The sequence below is a fragment of the Crocodylus siamensis genome, chromosome 9 (genome assembly GCF_052110815.1).
Source record: "Crocodylus siamensis isolate JL-2025a chromosome 9, ASM5211081v1, whole genome shotgun sequence".
Taxonomy (NCBI): domain Eukaryota; kingdom Metazoa; phylum Chordata; order Crocodylia; family Crocodylidae; genus Crocodylus; species Crocodylus siamensis.
Genome location: NC_143403.1, coordinates 56,035,615 through 56,055,270, shown reverse-complemented (window position 1 = coordinate 56,055,270; position 19,656 = coordinate 56,035,615). Strand labels below are relative to the sequence as shown.

The 19,656-nt window shown below is 47.6% G+C and overlaps 1 protein-coding gene across 11 annotated transcripts in view; it reads right to left on the bottom strand.

The window, feature by feature from the left end:
* Nucleotides 1-18,595, bottom strand: part of DEPDC5 (DEP domain containing 5, GATOR1 subcomplex subunit) — a 76,865-nt gene extending 58,270 nt beyond the window's left edge. For 9 of the 11 annotated variants that reach the window (XM_090061826.1, XM_090061833.1, XM_090061830.1 and 6 more), the window contains exons 1-11: nucleotides 18,474-18,595; nucleotides 16,004-16,121; nucleotides 14,916-15,003; nucleotides 12,824-12,870; nucleotides 12,132-12,217; nucleotides 11,286-11,369; nucleotides 10,513-10,562; nucleotides 6,837-6,906; nucleotides 6,057-6,135; nucleotides 2,899-2,960; nucleotides 1,928-1,997 (exon numbers count right to left, since the gene is read on the bottom strand). In XM_090061826.1, coding sequence (XP_089917952.1) covers nucleotides 1,928-1,997; nucleotides 2,899-2,960; nucleotides 6,057-6,135; nucleotides 6,837-6,906; nucleotides 10,513-10,562; nucleotides 11,286-11,369; nucleotides 12,132-12,217; nucleotides 12,824-12,870; nucleotides 14,916-15,003; nucleotides 16,004-16,061 — 694 coding nt within the window. In that variant the 5' untranslated portion in view covers nucleotides 16,062-16,121; nucleotides 18,474-18,595. Of the gene's footprint in view, nucleotides 1-1,927; nucleotides 1,998-2,898; nucleotides 2,961-6,056; nucleotides 6,136-6,836; nucleotides 6,907-10,512; nucleotides 10,563-11,285; nucleotides 11,370-12,131; nucleotides 12,218-12,823; nucleotides 12,871-14,915; nucleotides 15,004-16,003; nucleotides 16,122-18,383; nucleotides 18,403-18,473 lie in introns of those variants that run through there. The other 2 variants (XM_090061827.1, XM_090061828.1) reach the window with 2 other exon arrangements.
* Nucleotides 18,596-19,656: the final 1,061 nt, after the last annotated feature.

Here is a 19,656-nt window from a genome sequence, read left to right as displayed (position 1 = left end):
AAATCAAGGCCTCCACTGAGATTCCACCCATTCTGATAAGCTTCCAAGAAGGAAGGGAACAGTTAAAGTAGTGGTCACCAACTGGTCAATTGCGGAGCCTCCTGAGTTGATCTCAGGCTGTGGGAAGGGGCCCTGAGTGTGCACATGCATGTGCACACCCCCACCAGCCCAGCAGGTCAGTCTGTGGGGGAGGGAAGGGCAGGGATCAGATTGAGGCCCCCGCAGTGAGAGACTGAGTACAGCAGAGGTAGGAGCAGGGATAAGGTGAGCGGAACCCCGGCCAGGCAGGTGGTAGGAAGATTGAGCCTGGGCAGCTTGTCCATGGTCGTGGCGGGCTCCTGCTGTTGAGTGCACCTCGGCAGAGGCCCTGTGGGGTACGTGCCACCCAATGTGTGCGGCAGAGGCAGCTGCCATTGTGGGCTGGGCTTTGCACCCCAAGCCCCGATGCAGCTGGCCAGGAGCGGCTTGACACCACGTGTGCCCACCACCAGGGGACAAAGCTCAGCCCAGGGTGGGACGCATGCTAGGCTGAGCCACTCCTGGGCCAGCTACAGTGGGGCTCATGGTGCAAAACCCAACCCACAATGGCTGCCCCCTCTGCCAAGCATTGATGGGGGGGCATGTGCCCCCCTCAAACGCAGGGCAGTATGGGCAGATGCAGCAGCAGTGCATGAGGGATTGGGGCAGGGGCAGGCCCTGTACAGCCGGGGCAGAACACAAGACAGAGCAGCAAACAGCTTGTGCAGGAGGTGCAGGGAAGGTGGACATGTACCCCAGGAGGGTATGGGGGAGATGTGCCCCCCAGATCTGCATGTGGGGCGGGCCAGGGCAGACTGGGGCCATGATGCGCTCAAGCTGGAAATGGCAGCAGTGGTGCTGAGAGCAGGGCTATGGAGGGCCTGCAGGCACCCAAAAATTAGCTGTAACCCCCACAACTCCTTCCCAGCTTCATTGCCGCCACCCACCCTGAGCACAGTGAGGCCCAACCCCCACTGGGAAGAGCCTAGCACAGCCTTCCCCCTGCCCTGCCCCTGCCCCTCCTCTCCCCCGCCCCCAAGGGCATGGGTGTCGAGTGCCCAGGATCTGCATGGTGGGGGACGGTGGGCTGCCACTGTGGGCTGGGAGGCTGCACCAGGCTCTTCCTGGCACTGGTTGGGCTGTGTTGCGCTCGGGATGGGTGGCAGCAGCAGCGCTGGGCTGGGGGACTACGGCAAATTTTCAGGTGCCTGCAGCCCTGCCCCATAGCCCCACTCCCAGCATCATCGCTGCCTGGCCCGAGCACAGCATAGCTGAACAGCCCACCCTATCCCACCCACAGATCCAGGGGCACAAGCTCTCCCCACCCCCAAGCCCTCCAGGGGTGTGTGCCCCCCATGGACAAACCAATCACAGGTCTGTCCTGCAATCTGACCCAGCTATGCAGGGCCTGCCCCAGCTCCTCTCCTTCACTCACTGCTGTGGTGCAGGGGGTGCAGACTGAGGCCCTAGCAGTGAGGGAGGGAGCAGGGCACAGGCAGGAGCAGGGGCTGGGGGACAAACAGAAGCCTGGGGGGCACTTTTCTCCCAGGCCTCTGTTTCTCCCACCCTTGGCCCAACCAGGGCCCCAACTCCCCCCAGCCCGTGCCTGTTCCCCGCTCCCTCCCTCACCACTGGGGTCTTGATCTGCCCCTCCCCCTTCCCCCCCCACAGACTTACCAGCTGCAGGGGGCATGCTCCCAAATCATTTTTTCTCATTTCACTTCGATGTGCCTCCCTCCCCTTCCCACCCCACAGACAGATCTGCGGGAGTGGGGGAGAGCGCAGGGTAGATGTTGGGTTGCTTTTTAATTAAGGACGTGATCTCCTATCCAAAAAGGTTGGAGACTCCTGAGTTAAAAGCAAAAGTCGAGATAGAGAAGAAATTTAAAAAAATGTGGTACCATCTTACCTATTGATTTTGCATCATATAAAGTTCTAGAAAATAGAACCACTGTCACTTCATGGCTGCAGTTCTTCTCCTGTCCAATAAGAATGGAAGGAAATGAGTAAAAGCAAGACAGTTCTAACTCCTGACCCATATAGTTTTCAGCATATAAACAGGAGCTGCACATTCCCAAAAGAGCAAAGATTTCCCTGAAAAAAAGGAAAACAAGCACCAATGCACCTGCAGACTATACTCCCTGGAGCTTGTAGGACTCTGCCATGCTAAACTGAACAGTATCAGGCTAACAGATATAGCTGATCTAATAAAAGATATCACATCTATCTAAATAACCTTGTCTGGCTAACAGGAATATGTAAGAGGAGTATTTTGCATTACTCTGTAGAGACTGGGAATGGAACTGGTGAGCTGTGCAGAATTCCTTGGCCACATTCTTCCAGGGTTCCTTGGGAAGAAAAATATAGGCTCAAGTAAAGGACTAAGTGAAGAAAAACAGAGCTACCCAGAGTTCCCTTGAACTCCTCTTCTCCAGTCCCAATTAAAACCAAGTAGACCAATGTTACCAGTAAAGCTGCATGGAGTTTAGGTTTGTGATTCAGAGCTCTTGATGCCCTATATCTCCTCCCACTCGATTTTGTCTATTTCACACTCACCCCCATTGAGGGTTGCTAAAATGTTCACGTTTATACTGAAACTTTTGGTACTGAGGCTCTTGTTTTTGAAGCTCTGCAGCTAAGTGAATTGCAGGCACTGGAAATTAGAATAGATTTTTCTGCAAATGTGTAAAAAAATGTAATGTTTTACAGACTGGCCTTTAAATGTCCACATTCATGTTGTGGCTCCTACCTCTTTTCTTCAGAGTACAGTACCAGAAGATAGATACTGACTGCATGCGGTAAGTTATACTGCATAACAGGCAAACAAAAGGGGTGACTTGTTCACTTTGAAGCAGAATCTATTCAGAACAGCAACAATACCTTCCATTTGGTGAAGAGATCAGAAAGGAAACCATTTACAGCTTTCTCAAAGTACAGGTCCCCTACAAAGACAGCAGCAACAAAAAAGCATCAAACATCTGTGCTTATTTCTCTGATACACCCATACGGTTCCTAGTAACCTGACCCTAACAGTGCCAGCACAATGATTTTTTTTAGAACTGAAGCCTATCTTCTCGCTGTTGAGAGTCACTTATGATATTACCAAAGCAAAGAACATGAAAAATGGAAAAAAAAGCAGGACAAGTTTTACAGGAATGAACATAAGGTACAGCTTTCGTGTCAAGGACATTTGACCCCTAACTTCATATCTCTACAATGTAATTATGACCAGGAATTCAGGTTCTCCGTTTGCCATGGAAAAACGTGGATTTCTTCTTTTAAAGGAGAAAAATGCATATTTTCTCCTTTAAAGGGAGAAAAACCCAGGAACCTGTGGGTTCCCCCTTGCAGGCTGGCAGAATGCCAGGCTGCAAGGGTCTGCTTGGGGCTAGGGAGAGCAGGACACAGGGGGCACCATGTGCATGTGTGTGCACGCACATACAAACGTGTAGCAGCCAGGCAGCAGTGGAGAGAAGCTCCCACTACATAAGTCTATGGGGTGGAGGGACACAGACCATGCATCGGGATGCAGGGGGTGGGCAAATAGCCCCCGAGCAGGATGTGGAGAATGGGGCTACAGTCTGGCTGGACCAGCTCCAGGAAGAAGCTGCCTCCACAGCCCAGCAGTGGGAACCGAGCATGGGAGGGAGCACTTCACTACTAAGGCCGCCAAGGTCGGGTGCCCCTTGCCCACCCAGCAGCAGCAGGGGCCACAACTCCCGTGTTGCTGCTGCTGCACCTCACCTTGGCAGCCATAGCGGTGCAGCACTCCCTCCCATGCTGGGTCCCAGCCTGGGCAGTGGAGGCAGTTCCTGCTCAGAGCTGGTCCAGCCCGGCTACAGCCCCACACCCTGTCACACGCACAGAAATCTGGGGGGACGGGCACATGCCCACCCACAATCAAGTTGCCTGTGCTCCCTCCTCACAACACATGGCCTATACCCACACCGCCCCTTTTCCCACCCTCTTCTTCATACACTGCAGGGCTAAGGCCCAAGGACTGGGGGCAGCGGGTTAGAAGTGAGGGGCACAAGAAGTTGGGGGGAGGTTGTAGGCTGGAAGTGAGGGGCACTAGCAGGGCCAGTGGGCTGTAGCTTGGGAGCAAGAGGTACTGGCAAGGCTCAGGGGGCTGTGGCTTCAGAGTGAGGGGCAACACCATGGGCAAGAGCAGGGCATCAGAATATCATGGCTGCTCAGCAACACAAAACTGGAGGGGGGAGGGGGGGGGCGGAAATGGGACAGACACAGCTGCACCTGAACCCACATCCTGGTGAATGAAGGGGGCAGGGGAGGTCTGATTTCCCATGATCAAAAAAAAACAAACCCCTCAAACGCCAAAATATATAGGTATTTCAAATTTATTTTATAATGATTAAGGCACTGATAGGTTTTCAAATTGTTTTAAAATTGTAACTATAGCAATAAAACGTTGTGTTCAGCTGATACCAGTAAAACATTACGTATTAGTTGAGCACAGAGAGAGAGAGAGAGAGAGAGGGAGGGAGAGAGAGATATTTCATTTTAATCATGGAAATACATGAATTGGGGGAGTTGATCAGTGAATTTGCAATTTTTAGAGAAAGAAAACCAGGATTCCTATTTATAACAAACTAGGAAATTCTCTGTTGTATCTTCTTCACATAGAAGATGCATGAATGTTTCCCTTTTCTGTTCTGTGTGGCTGCCCATATGCATGTACCTACTCAAGGAGGCTGTAAAAGAGCAGTTAAAGAACTCAGCCAGAAAGATGGAACAATGATGTATATAAGGCAGCTCAAGTACACAGCTTCAAAACAGTTAAGATAATCCTGACTGGGTCCATCTAGGCCAGAGTGGGATTCCCTTTCAAAGGCTAAGTTTCAAAGGATGGTCAAAGGGGACCAAAGACCCTAGAAAAGAGGGAGATTTAGAGAGAGCTAAGCAACATTGCCCAGGGTCTGTTATTGAAAATAAGCTGGAAAGATTCACAGCCATGGAGAATGTACCATAATCAATAAACAGCCTAGGCTGTTTCTCCCAATTCAGACATGTGAATTAGCTACATCAAGTATGTCAAACTCACCTGGCTCTACAGGCCAGCTGAGTGTATGGGACCAGTCTACAGGCCAGACTGGGTCCACAGATACCCCCTGCCCCCAACTGCATGCCAGATCCACTGCCCGTAGTGCCTACTCTGGCCAGACTGGGATACACACCGCATATGCCACCCACTCCAACCAATCCAGGGCAGGCACCACATGCAGTGCAGGTTTCAGACCAGTTAGAGCAGGCACCAGATCTGGCACATGGGGAACCAATGGAGCACATTGCCCCCCGCTGCATGTTGGATCCAACACTTGCTCTGACCAATCCAGGACTACATCACACACAGCACCCGCTCCAGGACCTGTGTTGCATGCAGCACCTACCTCGGGCTGGCCAGAATGCATGCTTTGTGTAGCACACAGTCTTGGACTAGTCAGAATGGGCATTACAGGCATGGGATCCAGCATGCAGGGGGGATCCCAGACAGCACCAGGTACTGGATGACGCGACTCTATATGCCAGATCTTTGACATCCCTGAACTACATAAGTAGCCTTAGCTATGGACAGAGAAATTAAATTTGAGTCAGGGCTTCTGCAGGTAGGACGCCCTTCTTGTTTTACACCATGGGCTTTACACTTGTGGATGAAAGAGCAACTAGGACCTTATTTTCAAGAAGCTGTTTTTGAATCACTTTAACCAACTGCAAAGACAGGCTCTCAAAAAGAAACCCCAGAGGGTCTGAACAATTATTTGTTCTGCTGAAACAGTCTTGGCCCCAGAGTAAGAAACCCTAGGAATTCCACCCAAAAAGAGCTAAAGGCCTGAAGTTCAACACTGTGGTGGCAAACTGGAGCTGAGACTCCAAGAAGGAACAGTGCTTTGGCTAGTCCAGTACAAAGCCAGTGCTGTGTCAGACACAAGGACAGATATCTGAACCATACCCAGAGAGAAAACAAAAGCTTTGCACAACCACAGCCTCTAATACAGGGAAAGGAAAAGTTACCTACATACCATAGATGTCAAAATCCCACATTTCACAGCTCATCTGGATAAAGATATAAACCATGGCTGAAGTTGAGCGGAACACCACCTGCAATGAGGTGAAAGGTGGTATTATCAGTATGTGCCCACTTGGAGAAATCTTTAAGTTATTTTCTACAAGGAAATGGTTTCAGATCCCAAACAGTAACCTCCTAACACTCCCTAACACCACAGCTGACTGTAAAGTTACCTAAAACTGTGCTTACTGGATTGTGGCACTTTCTTCTCAAAGGTTCCTGTATTTCAAAAACCTGTACAAATTTTAAGACCCTTCAACCCAGTTCATTGCCAGTGCTAACTATTTGCTTTCTGGAACTGGCTACTGTTCTCTACAACATTCATTGCCATCTAGAAGAGTTTCCATTAACCTGCACACAAGCAATAATCAAAATGATCAAGACATGAACATGGAATTGAAGGATCTATCAATGTACAGGATAGCACAATAGCCTATGTTTTCTTCTAAGTTTGTATTTCATCTTTCACATTATTATTTCCTTCAGATGAAAACACAAAACTAGGGAACGAAAACTTTTTAACCACAAGAGTCCTGGCCAAAGGACCTGCCAAACATCAGGGAGGATCAAATATAGAAGATCCTAATATCATACAGTAACTCGTTAATGGTGTTAAACACCAATGCTGTTTGCCATAGGGTTACCAAAGGTGCAATGATGGGACACCCTTGATTCAGAGGCCCTGAAGAGAGAAAAAGCCAAAACAAAGAGAGAGACTTTATAAAGATCTTACCCGTGTATCCTCACTGATGTACCCACATGTGACCTTCTCACTTTTAACCCACAGCTCACCAGCCTGTGCCCTACAAACAAATCAATTCAAACACAAAAATAACCTGTTTTAAAGAAAGTGATTATGGAAATCAGAAAATTGAACCTTGTGTGTCCTAGCTGGAGACAAAACAAACACTGCATCCTAGTAGGACAGAAGTACAGCCACAGAAATGCATTTCAGTAAAAATTTGTCTACATCAAAAATATTTTAGAATAGCCACCACAGGGCCCCAGTGCCAAAATGCTTCCCACTGAATTGCTCTCCCTACTAGTCCTGCTACAACATCAACATCAACCTAAGAAGTTCTTGTTTTGTATCCTCTTACTAAACCCCTTGCCACAATAGTATTTAGCTGTCAGTAAGTACCAGCAACTAACCATGTGGTATTCACCAAAGCCAACATGTGGATTTGTCCTATCTCTAATTCTCACCACTTTGATTGGATTCAGTCACCCAATAACAGGAGACATCTTAAATGTGGAGTTTTAATATCTGTTACATGCTTCTCAGAATGCCTAAAAACAGGTTTATGCTTTTATCAGGCACAATTCATTCCTTGTAAATCCCAGCTCAAGACTGTGTGTGCTATTATCATACAAAAATTAGGACACACAGAGACCCAATGAAAATTCAACCCTGGTAAAAGATCACAGTATAATTATGATAAATACTATGTATTATGGCTCTCTTTAAGCAGAAAGCAATCGAGACCATTTCAGACACAGGTGCAGTTATGTAATGAGCACGACTGATGCCCAACTAGACCATGTCCTCATTTCCCTCATCCATCAGAGACTGATTTTGAATAGTAATCCATCTTAAAAGGACTTCCCAGGCCAACCATGCTTTGGGTTCTACAGGCCCATGTCAAGAAAGCAGCATACTCAATCCCAAAAGAAAGCTTAAACCAATAGCACTTGATTATACAAAAACAGCAGTAACAGTCTCCAGAGGAAGGAGCATTCTCTTGTTGCTGGCAAGTTTGGCTCTAACATATGAAGTAAAGAGGCAGGTGATCAGGAAAGCAAACTGGGAGGAAAAGTGTAGCGGCGCACTAGGGTGCTCGCTACTAGTAATGGCGATACGGGCTTAGCTGTCTGTCAATAGGGCAGCACAACTGGCGGTTGCCAGGGCGATGGATTGGGTCAGCTGACCAGGAGGGGGCAGGGCTTGGCCTTTATAACCAGACAGGCCAAGACCAGACTTAGTTCCCCTCTGGCAGCCCAAGGAGCAGGAGCTCTGCTGCCGCAGAGCAGAGCTGAGTGGACCAGAGTTAAGCAGAGCAGCCAGAGCGCTCCAGCGTTCATATAATGATGAGAGGGGGTGAAGAGAACCCTGGCAGAGAGGTGAGGGAGCGCCTAGGAGGCGCACGGTTTAGGTTATAGCCGGGCGGCTTCTTTTGGGTTGTAGCCGGTTGGCTCAGGGCTTTATGTTGCTAGTTTGTTATCATTACACCAGAGGACCGGGTGAGGCTGTAGGGGAAGGAGGCGGGCTCATTAGGAGCTCCCCAGTAAGGTGGGGGTGCTCCCAGCGCGGTAAGGAGCGCTGCGTTTTGGGGTGGCCTGACCCCAACCCCGGTAGGGGTGGCTATCGGGATAATTAGCGTGGTAGAGCGCGCTGCGTTTTGGGGTGGCCTGACCCCAACCCCGGTAGGGGTGGCTATCGGGATAATTAGCGTGGTAGAGCGCGCTGCGTTTTGGGGTGGCCTGACCCCAACCCCAGTAGGGGTGGCTATTGGGATAATCAGCGAGATAGAGAGCACTGTGTTTTGGGGTGTCCCAACCCCAGTGGGGGTGGCTAGCGGGATAGTTTCAGGGGAGCTACCCAAGAGTGTGGGGGTTCCTGGTGACCCCGGCCCTGCGGGGCGGTATTTTACGAGGCCCCAGTGCAGGCGAGGAGTGCAGGACAGGCCCTAGAGAGGGCACGAGACCCCCGTGAGGGGAACTTACTGCAGGAGGTGAGTGACAAAACCCCAGCAGGGTAGCACCCCGTGGGGAAGCGCATGGTGACTGTGGAGAAGCCCAGTCGGGGCGAAAACGAGGGGAGCGTGGAGACAAACCCTATGGGGGGGGGGGGGGACCCGCGGTGACCATGGTGAGACAGACCCTAGTGGGGAACTATCTATCTGGGAGAAGCCCCAGCAGGGGCAAACTTATTGGGAAGCCCAGCAGGGTGAGTGTATAGACAAGCCCAGAGGGGCGAGCTTAGCGAGAAACTTAAAGAAGCAAGCATAGTGAGCCGGCCTGAGTGGGCTAGTGAATACAGGGGAACTGGTAAAAGGGCGCGAGTTGCATGACAAGTTTGGGAGCGCCAGTAAGGGCGCTGGTTGCGTGACAAGCCCAGGGGCATTAGGCAGGACACCGGTCGAGTGACAAGGCCAGAGCGCCTGCGGGAGGTGCCAGTTGCGTGGCAAGCCCAAAAGCACCAGTCAGGTCGCAGAGAGTAAACTGACCAGTCAACATCTGGTACATCTGCGAGGCTTGGGGTGTGCTAAAGGGGAGGTTGGAGGCACGCATAGCCCATAAGGTTGAGGCGCACCGGGTCACCCCTCATAGGATAGGGGTCAGGACGAGCAGAGTACTGTGTCATAGGGAACAGTAAGGCAGCCTCCCTTAAAAGATATATAACACCAAGATGTGGCGGGCAAGACTGAGGGTGCTAAACAGTTAACTTGGCACGGTAGGGGGCGCTAGGGAGATCACGGCCGCTCCTAGGGCCCGCTCCATGACAAAAAGGATACTTGAGGTGCTCCGACAGTGAAGGGGAACCATAGAAATCAGAGAGATGCAGGGCTGGAAGGGACATCCAGAGGTCATCTAATTCAACCTCTGCCTGAGGCAGAATTAACCCTATCCAAACCATCCCATGCAGCCATAATATACTCTACATGAGACTACCCTCAACCCTGATAACACAAGATGTAACACCTTAGACTGCCACAGGTAAAGCAAAGGAACCACAGCAGTCAATGTCCTGCTATTATAAAAGGTTGTTAAATATATGATGCTTTCCCTTCAAATATTTGAAAAAAGTGTTATCATATCCCCTTATTAAGCCTCTTTTCCACAAACTGAACATGCCTAACTCCTTTAGCTTCTCCTCATATGACTTGTTTTCCAAGCCCTTTATCATCTGACTCTGTACCTTAAGTTCTCCATGTCCTTTTTTGAAATGTGGGAGCCAAAACAGCATTCAGTACTCTACATGAGACCTAATCAGTGCCAAGTACAGAGGCACCATCACCTCCCTTGGTTTGCACATAATGCTTCTATTGATACATCCCATAACTGCATTTGCAAGAGACAAAACACATACTCAAGATTATTCAGAGAAGAGTCCATACAATTTACTTTCCTTCTGTTCTCACATTGGGTGTGTTGAGCTCACTTAGCTGTATTAATGCTGGTGATATTAGATCAGTGAAGTGTACTGTAACTGAGTTCAAAAGCTAGAGGCAGGAGAGTTCTCCCTTGACATTTTCACATTGACTGATAGCTGTAAGTGTTAAAATCCTAGGTATAAAAATCCCCAAAGCATTTCTTTTTACAGTTATTTGTTAAGTGAGATCTCTCTGCACATATAAGTGCTTCCATACACAGATACAAGGAATAAATCAGAACAGTGCAATACTCACCGTATCCCAGCAAATTCCACCTTTTGAGTGATGTAGGCACATGTGCTGACCTACAAGAGAATTTCAGAGGTCAGGAAAAAGGAAAAAAAAAAAAAAAAAAAAAAAATCACTCAAAGCAACCAGAATGACCTGCAGGATACAGTCATCAGAATATACTGCCCCTACACCATTCTCCTAAAAGGATGGAGAGCATTTTACATGTTTACAATTAACATTTAAACCTCCAGAAAATCCTCCTAGAGCTTGGGAAGGCCACTGGAAATAGTTTAATAACAAGAGAAGAGATCAAGTGAGCGAGGGGAAAGGCAGATAATTTGTCTGGTCTACAGTTTGCCACACTCTTGAGATTCTGAAATGGGAGAATTTGAGGCAGATGTCCAACAAGTGGTAATATCATGAAGCAAAGTTATTTTAGTAGATTTTTACATGACATGTACTCAGATTCAATCTCTCCTAAATGTTCAATCAAAAGAATACACAATGTGATGAGTGGCACTTAAGAGTGCAGGTAATCAGAGCTCCATTACAATAAGTATTATTTCCAGAAAAAGACAAGGAAAAACTTAACTCATAACTGCAACATTCTTACATACAGCTCCATGTCAAGTCACAAGGCAAAGAAACAGACTGCTTACAAGCCCAGCCTTAGCCTTTTCACCCAGTCTCTGTAGTTCTGTCCATTTGCATATTAACTAATATTACATGTTCCTTAATAGTAAGAAAAGGCAAAATACTTTCGCCAACCCATACATTAGAACAAGTATAGGCTTTACCAAGCTCTTCTTCAGTCGCCACATATCCCCACGCCCAATGTACTGATCCTTAAAGGTAAGCTCCACCAGGTCAAGGGTCACATCCTGCAAAACAGAGATGAAGAAACCATGTACTGATGTGCATTTACAGTGCATTACCTTCTATGGGCACCCATATTTGTGCATGACACCTGCTTTGCAACATGCTAATTAGCACACAACAGAGCAGACTTGATTAATCAAGCCTGCTGGAATGTGCTAATTAGCAGCTTTGGTGTCATGGTGTCAGCGTTCCCACGCTCCAGAATGAAAATGGGGGTGCTTCAACTAAAGCTCATTGAACAATCTTCAGTTAAAGCGCCCCCCACCACCATTTTTAAGAGCAGGACACTGAATACATGAGATACTGCAGGTGCTTTAATTAGAGCAGCTCCTGAAAGCCGATCTAAATAAAGCACCTCCCTTCCCCAACCCCGGAGCATGTGTAGAGATGCCTTACCATGTTCTAGTCTTGGTCAAATGTTACATAGAAAGTCTTTATAAAGGTCTTAAAAGATAAAAAATGCTCTCATAAGCCTTCCCTCTTGTTATAAAATCTCTAGGGAAACTCACATGGCTTGTACAATTGAAAATGACAGGCTGGCATATTACATAATTTAGCAAACTTCAGAGTAAAGATTTGAAGACCCTGCCTTTTCTCACTAGCCACAGTGCTGACTTGAAGCACAAATGAAAATGCCTTTTTTTTTTAAACAAATATTTCTATTTTGATGCCAGAATAAACATGGAGGCACCAAAATTCCCATTTGTACTGTGAAGCGAGGCAGACAGAAATAACTATTACTGAAGCTTCGATCATGTACACACCTTCGGGTCAACAACATTCACATGGACATCCTGATATGGTCTCAGTCGGAATACCTGAGCAACAGTCTGATCCACACTTATAGTTTCTACCATAGAGAAGGAAAGAAGGAGGATTAGAGAAAGGCAGGGCCCAAAATAGTCTAAGTTGGCCTCATCCTATTTCCCAATACAAAGTGCCAAAATATAAAAGGGACTTAATGTAGGGCTACCATGGGATACAAAGCCTAGAAAGCTAGCATCAACATCTCTCAATAATGTTCTGAATAAGATTCAGGCTCTTATCTTCAGGGACAGTTAAAAGCTAGAATAAAAAGATAATTTTCTTTAGACTTTCAGAGGCCGGCAACAAGAACAGATGGAGAAAACCACCGTCGAGAAAACAGATAGAAAACATTATAGACAACAGGAGATAATTTCTTTAAATTGTTTGCCTGCATTATCAAGACAACAGGCCGCTTTAAATTGGCTATTCTTTTTCCAAAGTAATATCCACTTTTCAACTAGAAAACATGTTTTTTTACAGTGAGAAACATCACCTTTCTACTCCTCTATAGACAAAGCACTGATCTTTTTGTGAAGTTAAAATACCTGTCATTTTTTACCTTTATTTAATCCATCCCCTACTATAGCCCCAATGACAGAATCTTTCTTTATTACTTTAATATAGAGAACATTGAGGTCTAAAGCCTTACCTTTCTGCAAATCTTCCTTTAAAGACTTCACTTGCAGCAGCAGGGGGCTTCAATATAAGAGTGAGACAAAGTAAAGAGATGAATATGGGGAAACAGCTGCCTAACTTGCTCTCATTGAAAACATCTGAAACTCTCCACCACAACAAAGCCACTGTAGGAGCACTGTGCAGGGGATAAGGTACAGCATTTACTATGCTAACTAGTCAAAATGGTACTCAATTTCAAAGAGAAAACAACCAGCCATCCCCACTCTTCAACCTCATCACCCTTGCTTTCTACTCTATACAAGCTAAATATTATTATACAGACCTATTCCTCATCTCTCACAGAAGTAGAAAACAGATGCAAGGTAACAGCAGCTACATGAAGAATATAAAGGCCTGGAAGCTATTTCATGTTCAGCTGTGATCCTTACTGGGTACAGCTGGCAAACTGCAGAACCAAATATATGTGAAACAGTCCAGATTTCAGGAAAGGCCAGTTGATCACACAATCATAGAAAAGTAGCACTGAGGAACCTAAGGAGGTCATCTACTTAAAACCCAGGCTCAAGGCAGGATCTTCCCTGTCTAAACCATGCCAGACAAGCATTTGCCTAAGCCAGTAATGTTAAACATAGGGCCCATGGGCTGGATCCTGGAGATCAGCCCAGTGATGCTCATCCAGCCAGTGGGGTCGGATGAGCCTGACACCCCTGGTCTAAGCCACTCTTCTAACAGATTCCATAACGACTCCAGATAAACTGTTCCAATGCTTAACCACCATCACAGTGAAAAAGTGCTTCCTAATATCCAACCTAAATTTCCCTTGCTGTAATTTAAAACTGTTACTTCTTGTTCTGTCCTCTGTAGCCATAGAATAGTCTATAACCATCCTTTTTATAGCCACCCTTCAGGTGTTTGAAAACTGTTATCAAATTATCCCTCAGTCTTCTCTTCTCCAGTCTAACTAATCCCAGTTCTTCAAACCTTTTCACATAATTTGTATTTCCTAGACTTCTAATCATTTTTGTTGGTCTCCACCGTGCTCCTTCCAATTTGTCCACATCTTTCTTGAAGTGTGGTGGCCAAAATGACACAGTACTCCAGATGATGCCTCATCAGTACTGAATAGAGTAGAAGAATTATATCCCTTGACTTGCAAGTGATGTTCCTGTTACACAGTCCAGTATGCTACTGGTTTTTTTTCTTTTTTGCAATAAAAGCATACTGTTCGCTCATATTCAGCTTACAGTCCACTGCAGGGATGCTCAAAGCCCAGCCCACGAGCCAGATACAGGCCTTGGTGCTGAGTCATCTGGCCTGTGGGGCTCCCCATGGGTCTCCCCAGGTCAAGAAATTTGGCAGTGGGGACTGGTAGTACTGCTCCCCTGCTGCCACATTTCTAGATGGTTAGGAACCCCATGGGCCAGAAAGCATGCCACTGTGACATGTGAGGATGGCATGGAGCCCTGATCCTGGAGTGCAGTTGCATGGAGCCCTGGGGATCAGCACCATGCCACTCATCTGGTCTGTGTGGCCAGGAGATTGAGCACCATTGGTCCACTATAATTCCCAGTCCTTTAGTGCCACACTACAGCCTAGCCAGTCATTCCCCAATCTATATTTGTGCACATGGCTGTTCCTTCCTTTAGTGCAGGATGTTGCACTTGTTCTTACTGAATTTCATTTGATCACTTTCTGAAATGGTCCAAAATTAAGTCACTCCTGATCAAGTCACTGCTTTGTTTTCTTCCAGACAGGAAACAGTACCCCTGTGCTTGTCCAAATTATAAATACCCACAGGAACTTTGATCTATAAGTCATTACCAATGTTGCCAAGTCTCATGAGAAAAAAAGCAGCACTGCCTTTAAAAACAAGCCCAAAACAAGGTCAACCCATTTCAAAGAGAGGGGAGTGGAGATGCTTATCACCCCGCGACTCTTAAAAAATTAAAGCAACTTTAAAAAAAAACAAAAAACAAGCCCAATTCCACATATTATAAAGAGTCTTGGCAACACTGGTCATTACACACAAAAGGGATACAAAAGTTAATCTTCTGGGTGCTCTTGCTCCCCTTGGCTGGTCTGATATTAGCTGGAAAAAGGTTTACCTGTACTCATCATTGGGGTGTGCAATCTCCACCACATCTCCCAGTTTGATCTGAAGAAACACTTTGGGGTTCACCATCAGTTCATCATCTGAAAGATAAGCACAGCAAATCACTGAACCAGTCTGCAACGAACAGATATAAAATAACCACAAGTCCTTATATATTTAAGTATATTGGACAGCACTACATTAATTTCTGCTAAATTATTGTTTATTTTCTATAGCTACTCTGGCCAGACTGAAATGACACAATTTTGGGATCAGACACCCTTTCATTCTTTCAGATCACAGCATTGTCAAATATTTCTTAAGAGAAAAAATACATCAGATAAGTATCCTGAATTTTCATGTTCCTTGTTTCTCTCCTTTGGCAGAAAGGCAGGAAATTTTAAATGATTGGTTAAAATAGCTTAATTAATATATTATGATTTTGAACCCAATGTGACAGTGGAAACCAAAACCCAGAACCTGGACAACTTAACAGCCAAGTCTCCAAAAAGCACATTCATTAAACTGTTTTCTTAATTTGATTTATCAAGGGAGGACAGAGAGAGGTCTGGTCAGAATTTTCTTGGAAACATCAAAACACTATCTGGCCACTAGGAAATTCTTAGAAAAATTAAAATCTATTCACATGCAACAACAACAAAATCCACCAACTGACACAGCTCCTTGCTCCTGCCAAAAAGTCATACACACCCTAAGCCCACACACTTTCACACTCAGCAGTAATATTATGTCACTGTTCTCTCTCTGGCCGATCTGTGGCTAAACCAGGATGGTGAAAATGAACAAAAATTATTAAACGAAAGCAGAAGAGTTGGAATATAATCAGCTTATTTTACAGAAGACAATCCTTTCACTGTCTGAAACTAACGGACTTTAATTTATATTCTGCTACAAAAGGACCTTTCACCTTTTGCTTTGTAACTCCTCAGATTACATCAAGGTTTTTTGTCTACCATTTTGTTTGAAATATCAGCATAAATGGAAAGCAGCTTTACCTTCACCTGAGCAATATTATTGTAGACTTGCAATAAATATATAACTAGCAGCTCCTATAACACATTTGGTTCAGTAGATACTGACCACTGCCCCCGAAGCCCTTCTTGTGTATGACAAGCTTGTAGACCTTGTTGGTTCTCATCCTGAACAACAGGCCTCCTCAGCTGCTCCAAGTTAAGAGTGTGGATGGCATCTTGTCTCCCTAGTAGAGAAAGGAAAAATTCAAACCTTTCCTTATTAAAACTCTTATACATGGTCTGTGGTGATGTTCTGTGAGACTAGATCCCCTATATTTCAAGGATGAAACCATAGAGGGTTGAGTTTCACCAGTAATCCACTGGCACTCCACAACCCACATGCTTCTAACAAATTCTTGACTACCAAACACTTCTTCCGTAACACTGCGCTGCATGCAAAAACACTACTGAGCCAGAACTCTGGTCCAATACATCAAAAACATAACTTCCTGCAATATGAACTATGAAATAATTGTATTATTACAGCAGTGGCATTTCTACCCAGCAGAGGGCACCGCTTTATTCCTATAGGCATAGGCTCACACACCAGTTTATCACATTGGACTACATTCTGGTCAAGTATTTTAAATGAACACTACAAACAGATTTTTTTTGCTTCTTGCTGTTTTTACTTAAAACTGGAGACAGGATGTTTTCTTCCTGAAGGATCTTCACCTTTGCAACTCACTCTCTTCCAAGCTGAACTTTATCAGCCTTGAGATCCTTTCAAGGGTACCACAGGGAGCCACATCATATTAACACCATTAGGTTTGCAAACATGTTTCACAAGATAAACCCAGAGACTTCATGTAGGAAGGCAGTGTTAAAAACATGCTGCCCTACTGTGGTCTTTCTTAGTTCTTTGCAATGGAAGAATAGCTCTATTATTTTTCAGTTGTCAAAAAATGAGTGAAAACTGAGAGCTGGCATTTTCTGAGTGGTGCCGTGTGTCTAAATGGTTGAGAACTACTTTTCCAGAGCCTGGTACATGGCTCTTAATGTCAGCCATGACCAAACAAGTTAATGATAACATTTTGTGTATCGCTTCGCTTCTTTCTGAGTTACACTGCAGCACTGCTTCATCTGCAACATGTTCAGATGTCATGTCAAGAGATTCAGTTAGGATCTTTAAGAGTCCTGACTGGACTCAACCATTTCTCTGTTCACACAAATGGCAACTAACTAAACTCCCAAGGTAAAAAAGGAAAGTGGTATTTGGCTTGGATAGGAATCACCATGCCTGAGGCGGGGAGTTGAACTGTCCCTTCAGCAGGCAGAGGGAGACGCTGGCACACATAACACTCAAATGCGCCAGGCTGCAGCCCCTACACACCTCCACCACCTCCTCCTCCCGAGGGTCTGGACGAACTTCATCCCTCACCTTTTTATTTTTGGGTACCCCATTCACAGCCCCAAGTCCAGGGACCTCCTGGTCAACCTCCTTGGCCCTGGCCAAGTGGGCCCTGTACATAACCAGGAAGGAGGCTCTGGCCAGGAGAGTGCCTGGCCCGGGGACTGCAGGGCCACTTTCCTCTCATTCATCCCTTCACGTTTCCAGGCAGAGTCAACCAGCTCCTTGGATGCCTTTGAGGACTGGTAGGTATGGCCCAGGGGACTCTGCTCAGTGTCCCCCCTCTGAAGCCCTTTCACATTTGACCCTTTAGCCCCCATATTACTCCTATCCTGCTTTTTCCTTAGTTGTCCCAACAAAAAATTGGTTGTATTTCACCCTTTGGCTCCACACAGTGGTGACCATTACTTAGATGGGTGCACCCCACCTACGTAAGGTGAAAAAATCCTGGTCCCACCAGTCAATAAGCAGGGGGACGGTGGCCCCCCAGAGACCAGCCAAAGAGCGGATGGGGGGGGGGCGTAAGATCTTACAGCAGCAGATTGAAGCATGTTGCCACAGCCCAAGTCCCTCCTAGAGGACCTTCGTGTCCCACCAGTTGAGAAACCCTGGGATAGATGACCTCTGGCCTTCCAGCCTGACTTCTCTACAATTTGATCCAAAACAGAACTTTCATAGAAACAACGGTTTTCTGTCATCTCAGAAAATAAAAACCTAGATTCGCTAACTTGATTCTAAAGAACCAAAGACTCCTCGGCAGTTTGCAGCTCAAATATTCATCCCCGAGACCCTGAAGCAACAGAGCCCAAGCTATCCTCAACGCCCCGGGCCAAGGAGACCCAGAGGGCTGGTTGGAACCACCTGGAAATCTGCCTACGCTGCCCCAGACCAGGACGGGGCCTCTGCCCTGCAGCCCAGTCCTTCACGAGGAACAAAGCGCTGCTGCCTCCAGCTGTGGGAGCGGGACACGGAGCGAGCCGGGCAGCAGCGCGACCACGCATGGGAGCCGGGCACGGGGCGCTGCAACCCCCCCGGCTCCGGCCCCAAGCCCAGGCCCAGCACCCGCCTATGCCCCCGTCCCCATGGCAACGCACACCCGCGGGGCAGGCCACCCCTCACAGCCCAGGCGGGGCACGAAGAGGAGGGGAAACACCCCTGGGCAGACACTGGGGCAGCGCAGCCCGACCTGCCCAGCTCCGCGTGTCCCGGCGGCGCCTCCAGCCCGGCCGGGGGCGGGTCCCCAAACGGCAGCGACTGCACCGACCTGCTTCCGCATCCGGGCACCCGTAGGCCCCGTCACGTGACTGGGGGAGCAGCCGTACTGGGTTACGTGGGCTGTTGGCAGCGAAGGGAGTCAGGGCCTGCAGCCTGTCCGCAGTGCCCTGGGCCAGGCCAGCGAGTCCCGGTGGCCGGGAGGGGCCCGGGGACAGGAGCTGCCCTAGAAAGAAGCCTAAAGAAGGGGCGGGGCGGGACGGGGCACTGGTGCGCTTCCCCCCTTGGCTTCCTGCTCCAGACCGGGTGCGTGGCTGTGGCCATTGGGGAGTCATTGATGTCATGGCTCCTCATCATCCACGCGGTGGCGCCCAACCTTTTTGGCCGGACAGACAAGGCCCGTCCGTCCACGGGCTGCATTGGGCCGCTGACCTGATCCGGCACTCGTGGCAGGCATGGAGGCCCGTGGAGGAAGGGGGCAGTGGGAGCATGGCCCCGGGGGAGCACGGCCCAGCCACGACTCCACTTTATCGCCATGGGGCAACCTGGCTCCAATTTAGGGGGAAGGGGGCCTGGCCAAGCACCGCTGTAGGGGTAGTGGGTGTGGGAATTTGGCAGCAGGGGAGAGTGCTACTATTAACTGCCATTAACCCGCACCACCAGATCTCTCGACCTGTAGGGAGCCTTGTGGGCTAGATGCAATGGCTCTGTGGGCTGCACTGGCTCTGCGGGCCAGAGGCAGAGCACCCCCGAGCTAACTAGTCCCTTCTAAACTCATTCCACAGGTGCTAACCACCCCTTTCCTTTTTAACTGTCTTGATGTTCCACTAGTCAAAATGTAACCCTCCTGCTGAGTACCTGTCAGCAGCAACAAGGGTTAGGTTCAATTTTGTGGTACTAAATGTAGTTCACCTTGGCCCAAACCCCAACCCAGGCCACCTAGGAAACGGTAAATGAATTACTAGGGTATCCGATAAAGCCAACAACCCTTCCATCGGAAGCAGTATGAATGAACACAAACCCCTGACTTATTACAGAGGCAAACACCAGAACACAACGTACGTCAAGAAAGCAAACAAAACCCTCTCCTGGTTCAAAGTTTACCCTGTATCACCCCTACCCCTATTGGGAATCCTTTGACCCCAGGCTCGGTGGTC